At 46.6% G+C, this 12,560-nt stretch overlaps 1 protein-coding gene across 2 annotated transcripts in view; it reads left to right on the forward strand.

Annotated features, from left to right (window-relative positions):
* NOL10 (nucleolar protein 10) overlaps nucleotides 1-1,172 on the forward strand; it is a 114,917-nt gene extending 113,745 nt beyond the window's left edge. For both annotated transcript variants that reach the window (XM_050753907.1, XM_050753908.1), the window contains one exon: nucleotides 635-1,172. In XM_050753907.1, the coding sequence (XP_050609864.1) occupies nucleotides 635-754 (120 nt within the window). In that variant the 3' untranslated portion in view covers nucleotides 755-1,172. The remainder of the gene's footprint in view (nucleotides 1-634) is intronic.
* Nucleotides 1,173-12,560: the final 11,388 nt, after the last annotated feature.

The raw sequence follows: 12,560 nt of genomic DNA on the forward strand, positions 1-12,560 counted from the left end.
CTGTGAACTTGGGCATCGTCTGCCTCGCTTTCATCAGTGATTAATGAGAGCAGTTTGCTGCTTTTAAGGAAGGAGAGGTGGAGTTTTGGGAAACAGCTAAAAATTCTTGGGAGCAAGTTCTATGAATGAGTGTTTTAATAATGTACTTTTAGTACATTTAAGTATTTTTTTCGTTTGTTTTTAAAAACAGTGGGAATAAACGAATGGCTCTAGTTTGTAAACAAAGATCTCTAAAAGGAAAGTGGACACTCTGTAAGTGATACCATCTTCAAGGTGGCTCTTTTGTAGCCTCTTTTAAAACAACACAGTGGTCGTGTGAGTGTGTTGGTTGAAAAACCAGTCTCCTACTTTGTAGTAGACTGGTCTATTAGGGCCCTTCTCTTGCCTGGGGTTCAGAATTTCTGCTTTTGCATTGATGGTGAAAGTTGGCCTTGGTCCTGCTGTTTCTGCCAGGGTAGCGTTTGTCAGAGCGGAGTCCAGGCAGCCCCACCATGTCCCCTGGAGCCTGTGGGCAGCGTTTCTCCTGGCAGCAGGTCTGAGATTGGTGGCAGTACTGTTGGCATCCTGACGGTTACCAGAAAAGAGGTATAGGATTTTCTCTGTTTCCCTCTACTCATTTAATTTTCTCTTTTAGTCTGAACAGCAGAAGAAGCAACAGGAGGCTGAGAAACTGCATCGACAAGAAAGGAAAAGACTCCGTCGTTCAGCCGGACACCTGAAGTCAAGACACAAAAGAGGACGGTCGTTTCATTGATTTGGGAAGTGATCCTACCTGTGATTAGGGAGGGGTACATCTCCCCCAAACTGATCGTCGTTAAGAGTGTTCAACACAGATAAGGGAACACACGTTTTTAAAGTTCCATGTACATTCTTGTACACAGAGGTAAAGATTTGAAAACCTGTGCTTTGTGGATTGGACTGTGAAGCTGGGCCCTGCCGATGGCCACCACATAGTCCAAGGGTGAGCTTGCAAGTCATTGCTCCCTGGAAACATTGTCCTTTCCCCGTGGTTTTAATCATGTAAACCAGGTTGGGGTTTTTTTAATGTTGTGAAATGTACACCATGAAATGAAAGGTTTATCCTGTGCTAGAAACCAAGATTTATCATGCTCTAGGAACTTTGTTCCTGCACTGCCTACTGCCATTCATGATTAAACCATCCGGAAATACCATCTCTGTTTTACCTGGTGTCTGTGTATTGCCTGTGTTTGTGTTTATAAGTGTATGTTGATAGGTTTGTTTGGCTTGTTTATGTACTAGTTTGGGATTTGTTTTTAAATAATTTATACCAAGAGAGTATAATCTAATGGCGCAGGTTGAGAGCGTCCCAAATCCAAAAATCTAAAACTGTTTGAGCACCGTATTTATCTTTTCTTGCCCTGCTAGAAAGAACTACCTGAAACTGGGTAATTTATAAGTACAGAAAAAAGGTTTAATTGACTCACAGTTCTGCAGGTGGTACAGGAAGCATGGCTACGGAGGCCCCGGGAAGCTTACTATCGTGGCGGAAGGTGAAGCACAAGCAGGCATGTCCTACATGGCTAGAGCTGGGGGAAGAGGGCAAAGGGGGAGATGGTACACACTTTCAAACACCAGATCTCCAAGAACTCACTAGCACAGAATAACAAGGGGAAGGTCCACCCTCATGATTCAGTCACCTCCCTCCAGGCCCCTCCTCCAGCACCGAAGATTGCAATTTGACATGAGATTTGTGTGGGGACACAGAGCAATACCATATCGAGCACTGACATGACATTGGAGGAAAATGCTCATTAGAGCTTTTCAGGTTTTGGATTTTCAGATTTGGGATACTCGACTAGTGAATATAATACAGATATTCCAAAACACACAAAAAATCCAAAGTCTAAAAGACTTCTGCTCCCAAGCATTTCAGATAAGGGATACCCAACCTGTAATAATGGGAAACAAGCAGTGGAGGCTGCTGGTTAATCTTGGCACCAGTTTAATTACAGGTGGTTGTTTTTTTCCTGTTTCTTACGCACAGTCAAACGTAAACTTCCTGGAGGAAACGTATAAAAATAAATATACTTTCATTTGAACAGCTTCTTTGAGAAAGACTCCAAGAAATTTTTTTTTAATTAGACAAACGGTGGTGTGCACTTGTAGTCCCAGCTGCTGAGGAGGCTGAGGTGGGTAGCTTGAGCCTGAGAAGTCGAGGCTAGCCTGGGCGACAGATCAAGACCCGGGTCTCAAAAAAAGAAAAAAGAGAACCAACTTTGGTTTCCTTAGTTTTTCCAGAATTGATGTGATTTTGGAGGTGCCTTTATAGATTTTTAAGGGTCTTTATGTACAACTGAAATAGTAACTCTTTGGACTGTAAATGATACAGCCTAACTTCTAATGTCGTAAGCCGAGAGGCAGAATGCATTAATTGACATAACCATGCTTGGGACATGGAACTGGCCTCAGGAACACCTAGATCCAGGGCTCCACGTTCAGTCAGCTAGCACATGCATACTCTGTCTCTGTTTCCCTCTTTCTCTCTCCTTCCCCTACTCCCGCCTTCCTCCTGCTGTCTCACCATTGTTCCTTCTCTCTTCAGGCCTCCTCTGTTCTTTTCCCAATATGTTTCCCTTCCCCTGCCTCTGCTGTCTGTGCCGCTTCTGCTTCTGTGCAGATTGGCTTGTTCCCAAGGCAGGGAACAGTTCGGCCATGTGTCCACTTCTGTGGTCGGAGAAATGAGGTCTGTTTCCAGAAAAAAGGTGTGTGGAGGCTGGGGTGTGTGTGTGTGTTCTTGTTCCTGGGGCAGCCAGCCCCATTCATGCTGTGGTGCTAGGGAGTCCTCCAGCGGGTCCAACCGCTGGACCAGTGCTGTCCTTCCTCAGTTTCTTTCCCCCTAAACTCTTGCTCAGTGTCCACCTCTTCTCAAAGGAAGGGGCTGCAGCTTCCTGTTGCCTTCTCTTCTGTTTCCACGCTGCCTCCCTTAGGGATGGGGGGTTTTACAAATTTAGAGAGGGACACTTTGCTGGCTGGACTGTCCCCAGGGGTTGGGTGTTTATGCCCTTGGCCTGTTTCCTGAGGTCAGGCTCTGTCACATCTACTCCTGGCTTTCCGAGGCCCCTCTTTTCCTTCCTTCTTGGAGGGCCTCCTAGTTCTGTGGGGAGCCAGTATTCCGCAGGGCCAGATTCCACAGGCAGCACTGCTCTGTTCAGCCAGTGCTCTCAGCACACCAGCAGATCAGGCCATCAGGGTAGGGTAGGAGGGCCAGGATCACTTCCGGGACCTGGGAGGCTGGCAGTGTAGTAGAAAGAGCTTGGATTTGGAACCACCCTGACACAGGGTCGAATTCCAGGTCTGTTGCCTACTAGTTCTGTGTCTTTTGACTGTTCCCTTCATCTCTGTGAATCTTATTTCCTCCTGTAGATCAGTCTAATACTTAGTTTTTATTAGGGTTACATTAGGTGCAGCAACTGGCACTGTGCAAGGCTCATGAGGAACTGACAAAGCTTTTTGACCATTGAGGGTTTTCAAGAGCAGGGGAGCTGCCTCCACTTTTGCTCTGGAGAGTTGCTGAAGGGCGGGCGGAGGGACTGCTGAGTCTGAGGGACACAGAAGGAGCGTCCGCTGACGACAGCTGCATGGGCGCTCCTCCTAGGCCCTACCCGTCCCTCTCGTTGCCCGAGTTTTCCTACCGCTTCAGCCATTAACACAGGCCTGCCTCTTCAGGGCTGGTTCCCAAAGTGCCTGCTCTAATCCTTCATGTCTTCGAAGTTTCCTGTTTTCAAGTTTTATGCAGCTTTCATACTCTGCTCCATAATTTTTCCGTGTGTGTGATATACTGCTCACTGGCGCTAGGAAATGGCTGTTTCCCGTGGGTCTCCGTCCCAGGCACGTGCAGCTGGGGGTGTTTGTGAGCCAGCGCGAGAAGCATTTCCTCGCAGACGGGGCTCTGAGGGCATGGCTTTTACATCAGGACTGAGCTGGGGGGTCCTGGGCTGCCATTTCTCCCCTTCCCCTGCTCCAGATCCCCTCAGCCTCCAACACCCCAGACCTAAGGCCCAAGTTTGTTTGTTTTTTCCAAGTTGTGCTCAGCAGTTAGGGTAGTGGTGGCTTTGGAGAGAGGGGAACGTGGCTGGGACACAGTGGGGGATCCTGGTTGGTCCTGTTCCCTCACCCGGTGGTGGCTTTTCCCACGGGTGCACTTTGACCACTCCTGGGCTGCTCACGACTCATCTCTCTCTCTGCTTGTTATCCTCGAACAGAAAGTTTCATTGAAAAAGAATTGCTCGTGTTAGCCAGGATGGTCTCGATCTCCTGACCTCGTGATCCGCCCCCCTCGGCCTCCCAAAGGCTGGGATTACACGATGAATCCCCCGTCTCTACTAAAAATTAGCGGGGGGTGGTGGCGGGCGCCCGTAGTCCCAGCTACTCAGGAGGCTGAGGCAGGAGAATGGCGTGAACCCGGGAGGCGGAGCTTGCAGTGAGCTGAGATCCGGCCACTGCACTCCAGCCTGGGCGACAGAGCGAGACTGTCTCAAAAACAAAAAAAGAAAAAGAATTGCTTTATCAAAGGGACATGTTTCGTGGCTCCTCACAAAACTATTTCCATAGATAACGCATAACACTGTAAGGTTGTTTTTCAGATATTTTTCTGTTCTATAGACAGTGATAGACACATCTGTTTCAATAACGCAAATGGGATCACACTACATATACTGTTCCTGAACTTGATTTTTTTATAACTAACAATATATGAGAGAGATTTTCTCAGTTCTATACATATTAATATGGAGGGTGATCTACCTCATTCTTTTGTGTAGAGTATTTCATTACATGGCTGATGCATAATTTGTTTAACTCTCTGTCTACGTATGGTTCAACCTAAAAATCTAAAGAAATAACCTTTTAAAATCTTTTTTCAAAAAGGTTTACATTCAAGGGGACACATGTGCTTGTTTGTGAGGTGGGCATATTGCACACTGTGGGGAGTGGGCTTCTAATGCACCCGTTACCCAAATAGTGGACACTGCATCCAGTAGGCAGGTCCTCAACCCTCACCACCCTCCCAGCCTTTGGAGTTCCCTGTGTCTGTTTTATCCTTTTTTTTTTTTTTTTTTTTTTTTTTTTTTTTTTTTTTGTGAGACAGAGTCTCGTTCTGTCGCCCAGACTGGGGTGCGGTGGCGCAGTCTCAGCTCACTACAACCTCAACCTCCCGGGTTCAAGTGATTCTCCTGCCTCAGCCTCCTGAGTGGCAGGGACTACAGGCACCTACGACCACACCCGGCTAATTTTTGTATTTTTAATAAAGACGAGGTTTCACTCTGTTGACCAGACTGGTCTCAAACTGTTGACCTCAGGTGATCCACCTGCCTCAGCCTCCAAAAGTTCTGGGACTACAGGTATGAGCCACCATGCCCGGCCAGTTATTTCCATCTCTATGACCACGTGTACCCATGAAAATCATTTCTGTAGTAAGTATAACCCAAGTTATTTTTTAAATGAATGTAGTAACTTTGCAAAACATTTGTATGTAGTAAAAAACAATGGAAATGTCATTTCAGTTACCATTTTCTTTCTTTTTCTTCACTATATGGGGCTTGATAGTTTTAACTCCAAGCAGTTAGAATAGAGTGTTAGCATCTTTTTTATTCATTTATCAGAAGAGCAGAAACAAATACTTTATAACATTTTTGTTATAAAGTAGCAAAAACAATCTTCATAACATTCTTTTAAGTACCATTTATGGTACGATTGAAATTATTAAAGTTCCTAGGACATGTCTATGGATTTCCCATCTCTTGTGAACAACGCCCTCAGTTACTCTTCAGCTACAGGAGAGGGTGGACTGCACGGGGCTGCGGCAGAAGCAGGAGACCACTTGGGAAGCGCCATAGCGCCCTGGGTGGGTGATGGGGCTGGCGCGGGGGTAACAAGGGTAGGGCCCCAATAGGTTTTGCAGGTAGGATTGACAGGATGTGGAGGAGAGGAGCCAGGCATGGCTCTGACATAGTTGGCCTTAGCAATGGCAAAGATGGAGCTGTCCTTGCCTGGTGCCACAAAAACCAGAAATAAGTTTGGGGGTGAGGAGGTAATGAGGAATTCTGTTTTGACCAGAATTAGCTTATTTTATTATGTATGTATTATTTATTTGGGAACGGGGTCTCTCTCTGTTGCCCAGGCTGGTGTGCAGTGGCGTGATCACGGCTCATTGCCGCCTCAACCTCTGGGACTCAAGTGATCCTCCCCCTTCAGCCTCTCAAAGTGCTGGGATTACAGACATGAGCCATTTTACTATTTATTTATTTATTTATTTATTTATTTATTTTAAGAGGGGCTTGCTATGTTGCTCAGACTGGTCTTGAACTCCTGGCCCCAAATGCTCCTCCCACCTCAGTCTCTCGAGTAGCTGGGATTGCAGACTTATTTTAGATTGAATGCATATCATTTTTCTCCTCTTTTTGAAACACCCGGTGGTTCATGTTCTCACTCAGAGTAACAGTCCACGTCCCCACAGCAGTCCGCAAGGCACCATGTGGCCCAGCTGGCCTGTCCAGCGCTCTCCCCTCCGCCCACTCGTCCTCTGCATGCTGGCCTCCCCGTCATTTCTAGAACACTCCAGGCATTCTCTTAAGCCAAGGCCTCCGCAGTTGTGATTCCCTCTGCATGGAATGCTCTTCCCCCGCCATCTCCTGTCACTCTCTCACCCACCCCGTCAGGTCATGACCACCCTATTTAGATTGTCACACCCCATCTCCTGGACTGCAGATGAGATGATATGCAACCTGCTTTTTAAAAAACTCTACTATGGACAATGTCAAACCTATACCAAAGTAGAGAAGAATTTAATGTGCTTCCATGTACCCAGCGCCAGCTTCGGTAGTCAACAATAGCTAATCCTGTTTCGTCCTCACTCCTACCCATTGTCCCATTATTTTGAAATGTTTGATCCCAGAGATCGTATTGTTTCATTCATAAATATTCATAGCGGTTTACTTGTTTGCTGTTGGTCCCCCAGGCCCTCTGCCTTCCACAGCAGGCTAGTAAGGTTCCGGATGTGGGTTTGGATGTGTTTTGCTCACTGCTGTATATCCAGCATCTAGAACAATGCCTGGCACCTAGTAGCTACTTATAAATATTTATTAAATGAATAATTGGGTCAAGTTTGATGAGGCCTGAAGATTGAACTCTGGCTTTAATACAAGAGGGGTATTAAATTTTTGACTACAGCTGTTTGAGAGGGGCTGGGAATGCTGAAAAGCCTAATTGGAGTAGTTCAGGAGAGAATGGGGAAAAGGAGTCAGAGATAGTGATTGTGGACAACAGTTGATACAGGGGAACAGAAAATAGGACATTTGAGATCAAGAGATGGCTTTCTTTCAGAGGGTAGGAATTATAACCTGTCTATGTGCCCCTGGAAATGATCAGGAAAGACTGAAAGCAACGATGCCAGAGAGAGGGCAGCTCCTGGAGTGATGTCAGGAAGTCCGTGTGGTGGTCCTCTGTCGCTGCATAACAAACCACCCACTACTTAGAGGTTTAAAAGAAAGTTATCTCACAGTTTCAGTCAATCAGGAATCCAGCTTAGCAAGGTGATTCTGTCCAGGTTCCTCCTGAGGATACAGTCAATGTTGGCCAAGGCTACGGTCATCTAAAGGCTTGCCTGGGGCTAGAAGAGCCCTCTTCCAAGTTCCCACACATGGCTTTCGGCAGGCAGCCATCGTTCCTCGCCACATGGCCTCTCCGCAGGGCTGCTTGAATGTCCTCACAGCATGGCTGACTTACCCCAGAGCAAGCCATCCAAGAGAGCAAGAGACTAAGATGGTAACTGCAGTGCTTTTTATGACCTAGTATTAGAAGTTGCATGTCATCCCTTACTCTGATTTGTTAGAAGGGAGTCGCTAAGTACAATGTAGGGTGGCCAGACATCCAAATAAAGATAAAGACTTATTAGTATAGGTGTATTCCAAATATTGCATAGGGAATTCTTATACTAAATAATGACTTTATCTGAAACTCAAAAGTTAAGGTATGACCTGTATTTTTATTTGTTGGATTTGGCAACTTCAGAAGGAATCTGTGGACATCCTTTTAAACTGCCGCACTAGCCAAAGGGAATGGGATAGAGTGCATATGTAGAGCTCAGGCCTACGGAAACATGGCAGATCATAGGGAGAGGGCAGGCGGAGTACCTGGCAAATGTAGATAGGTAAGTGGGTAGGTAGGCAGATGCAGTGAGGGGAGCAGGTGGACATGTTCTTCTGATTGCCTCTCTTTTCTCACTGGATTAAGCAGCAAGGTCATGGGCAAGGTAACCTCCTCCCACCCCGCCATGCACCTTGCACAGAGCTTACTCTTGACTCAGACCCTCCGTGCTGGGGGAATTACCTCCCTGTGACCATCCTAGGAAGATACCTCTTGATTCTTATAGTCAGAAAAGCAAAGGACATGGAGTTGAGAAACCTAGGTTCTGGCTTTTTTCTTTTTCTTTGTTTTTTTTTTTTTTTTTTTTTTGAGACAGAGTCTTGCTGTCACCCAGGCTGGAGTGCAGTGGCGCAATCTCGGCTCGCTGCAAGCTCCGCCTCCCAGGTTCAAGTGATTCTCCTATCTCAGCCTGCTGAGTAGCTGGGATTACAGGCACGTGCCACCATGACCAGCTAATTTTTTGTATTTTAGTAGAGATGGGGTTTCACCATGTTGCCCAGGCTGGTCTCGAACTCCTGAGCCCAGGCAATCCGCCCACCTTGGCCTCCCAAAGTGCTAGGATTACAGGTGTGAGCTACCGCGCCCAACCTGCTTTTTCTTTTCCCTGTTATGGCCTCTCTGGGTTTCCAAAATTCTACCTCAGTGTTTTTCTTTTTCTTTTTTTTTTTTTTTTGAGATGGAGTCTCACTCTGTCACCAGGCTGGAGTGCAGTGGCACAATCTTGGCTCACTGCAACCTCTGCCTCCCAGGTTCAAGCAATTCTCCTGCCTCAGCCTCTGTAGTAGCTGGGACTACAGGCACGTACCACCACGCCCAGCTAATTTATTTGTATTTTTAGTAGAGATGGAGTTTCACCATGTTGGTCAGGATGGTTTCAATCTCCTGACCTCGTGATCCACTCACCTCGGCCTCCCAAAGTGCTGGGATTACAGGCGTGGGCCACCGTGCCTGGCAATTTTTTTTTTTTTTTTTTTTTGAGACAGTGTCTCACTGTGTCGCCCAGGATGGGGTGCAGTGACACGATCTTGGCTCACTGCAACCTCCACCTCCCAGGTTCAAGTGATTCTCATGCTTCAGCCTCCCTCAATGTTTTCCTACTTTGTCCCACAGTAAGAAATCCATTTGACATCATGGTGCAGAATACATGTACATCAAAGGTATTAGAAAACTGTTATCTTGCATCATACAAAGGACGCTGTGATTTTTCTATCCAATCCTGCTCTAGTTCCTTTACACCTCACCCCCAAAAAAGTTCATACCCATTACTGTGGTTCTACCACCCGCTAATGATGGCTGCAAACCCGCGTTGAGAATCACTGCCTACTACCCTAATCAACTGATGGCATTCTTGCAGGAGTATGTTGACAAAGCCCATACTGAAACGTGTCCCTCAGATATGTAATTGTTCCTATTGTAATGTGATAAATTATGTAATGAAACGTTTTGCTGGAGTTTTATGAGAAGGTTTTCTTTTGACTGAAGACATGAGATGAGTTTTTAATTCTTTTTTTTCAAAGCTCTATTTTCAGCATAAATTATGGAATAGTTACAGGGTTTTATAGGAAAATTTAAAAGATTTTGTGGTTCTTTCTAAGGAAAACTTTCAATGCATTAAAAACCTATCCAGGGCCTGGCGCAGCTGCTCACGCCTATAATCCCAGCACTTTGGGAGGCCGAGAAGGGCAGATCGCTTGAGGCCGGGAGTTCAAGACCAGCCTAGTCAACATGGTGAAACCCATCTCTACTAAAAATACAAAAAAATTAGCCAGATATGGTGGCAGATGCCTATAGTTTCAGCTACTCAGGAGGCTGAGGCAGGATAATTACCTGAACCCGGGAGGCAGAGGTTGCAGTGAGCCAAGATTGCACCACTGCACTCCAGCCTGGGCAACAGAGCAAAACTCTGTCTCAAAAAAATAAAAATAAAAACCTATCCAGGTTTTTTATTTGATTAATTTTGTTTTTGAAATGATTTTCAAACCTAACTTTACCCATGTAGCCATGAAGTTAAAATCCTAGAGTTTATGCTGTCATTGTAAACAATTACAGATGATGGCCATTACAAAACTTAATTTTACTCTGTGGAAGACTGGTCTCCATTTCATATGCAATAGAAGATTTATCTCTCTTTTGTACTTGAGAATACTAAAAGTAAATGTATTTTAGTAAAGAAAAAAAACCCACGTGTAAATGAATGTGTGTCTTGGAGCAACTGAATTCTATTCAAAACTTTGGAAGGAAACAGCAAAGCGTTAGAATACATGATTTTTAAAGTGTATGTATAAATAAATACTGTGAGTAAATATTTGTTCATTTCTTTGACATCCCTAAAAAGTTTATATATACAAGTTGGCATAATTTTTTTTCCTTCCCCTTGGGAAATGCTGTAATTACCTTTATTTGGAGTTTCCTTATATTTAACCATTTATAGTTATTGTAGCTTGATTTAGGACATTACACATCTCTTTGAACGTGGGGAAATTTTCAGTCCTGAAAATTTTTATTCTTAAAATTGTTTTTTTTTTATTAACATGTACATTTTCCAAAATTAACACAATAACAAATCTGACAGTTAATATTTGAAAGAACTGTTTTGGTGACCAGCATGCTGCCTCCTCCTCAAAACATCTAATGTTCCCTGTGAGCACATACTGGGTGAATGGAAACTTCTAAGAAAATGTCAGTCCTTACCCTTGGAGATAGGACGGCCTGAGGCGGGAGCATCAGGAGGGACGCAGGTCACCATGCTGGTGCGGGCTGCCAGTGTGCAGCTCCCTGCAGGGAGTGGAACCCTCCACGCTCCCCAGGCTTCCTGCCCAGTGAGAGTCCCAGACGCACAGCTTAATGCACGAGGAACTTACTATTCTCTCACTGCTGTCGGTTGCAGACCCTGTGTGTGACTATTCTGTAAACCCAGATGGGACTTCAAAGCGGTAGGGTGGGAAGGAGGCCAACTATATTTTTCTAGTAGCCTTAGGTTTCTTTCCAACGCAGGACAAAATCACGAGTCTTGGCCTCTCTGGATTTGAGGGATCTTCTCGTTGAGCTGACTGAGACACCTACCTGATTGGATTTCCCTAGTTGCTTTCTCTCCCATTTCAGATGATCTCATTGTGAGTTGAGATTTGGGGAATCAAAACCTCCCTCCCCAACCCTCCCCTCGCTCCCTCCTGCCCTGGCTAGGTCTCCCTTCCAGGGTTCTGCAGAATTGCTCTGATTTCTCCTCGCGCTCCCCTCCCTGTCCCCATTTCCCCCTGCACATCACCCCTTTCCTTGCTGGGACCCACCTCCAGTCCCCTCCACTCACCATTCAAGCTCGTGGGAGAGGAAGCTCATCCCCCAATCTCCTCCAGCCTTGCTAGCCTCCCTGAGAGTTTCGACATGGCCTCCATTTCCCTCTTGTCCTCGGCCTCCTTGGTCTCTGCCGACTCCTCAGCCTCACCCACACAGGTGTTAACATGCTCCAGGGTGTCTTCTTTAAGCCTGTCACTCTTCTTCCTCCATAGTGTCACCTCTCTTCAGTGTCCCAGAGCTGCCTCCCAGCTAGCCTCTGTGCCTTTCATCTGGGTGGCTGCTGGTACCTTGAGTTCCACATGCTCAGAGCAAAACTCATCTGCCCCATCCCACCCACCCGAACACTTGCTGCTGCTCCTCATCGCCCGTCTAACAGCCTGAGCCAGAAGTCACTGTTCCCGCAAGCACTGCTTATCGAGCACTCTGTGCAGGTGACTCAGCAAAGAGCACTCTCTTTCAGTTTTTGTTTCACGGGGGAGACAGACGAGATTCAGTAGACACGATGCAGGCCACACAAGCCACTGGTCAGGAAAGAGAGCTGGGAGGGCAGGGTTGAGAATGCAAGAAGTCGGCGGGCTCAGGAGAGGCCTCTCTGAGAAGGTGAGACGTGAGCAAAGCCTGGAAGGAGGAGAGGGAGTTGGCCAGGGTATCCGGGAGGAACATTCTAGGCAGAGATCTCGAGGGTGCATCAGAAGCCCCCGGAGGGTATGTAAGGCAGAGTTTCTGATTCAGTGGGTCTGAGGTGAGGGCAGAAAACCTACATTTCCAACATAACAGATGCTGCTGCTGCTGCTGGCCAGCGGCCCCGCCTGAGAACCACTGGCTGGTGCAAAGGCCCGAGGCAGGGCTTTGTCTGGATGCTCAAGGAAGATGCCATTGGCCCCTGGGGCTGGCAGGGTGTTTAAAATTCCCCTGTAACCGGCGGGTGTGGCTTGGTGTCAGCTGTGCCAGAGTGAGTTGTGGGGCACTTGGGTCCTTGCATTGCTGTCCCAGCCCATGGAGCTCTCTGTGGGGATCTTTTCATCCCCTGAACCTCAGCCACAACTTCCTCCTTGCCCTTTGCTCGCCTCCTGGTCCAGCAGCCTTCTCTGCAAGTGAATGGC

The sequence above is a fragment of the Macaca thibetana genome, chromosome 13 (assembly GCF_024542745.1).
Source record: "Macaca thibetana thibetana isolate TM-01 chromosome 13, ASM2454274v1, whole genome shotgun sequence".
NCBI classification, from domain to species: Eukaryota; Metazoa; Chordata; class Mammalia; order Primates; family Cercopithecidae; genus Macaca; species Macaca thibetana.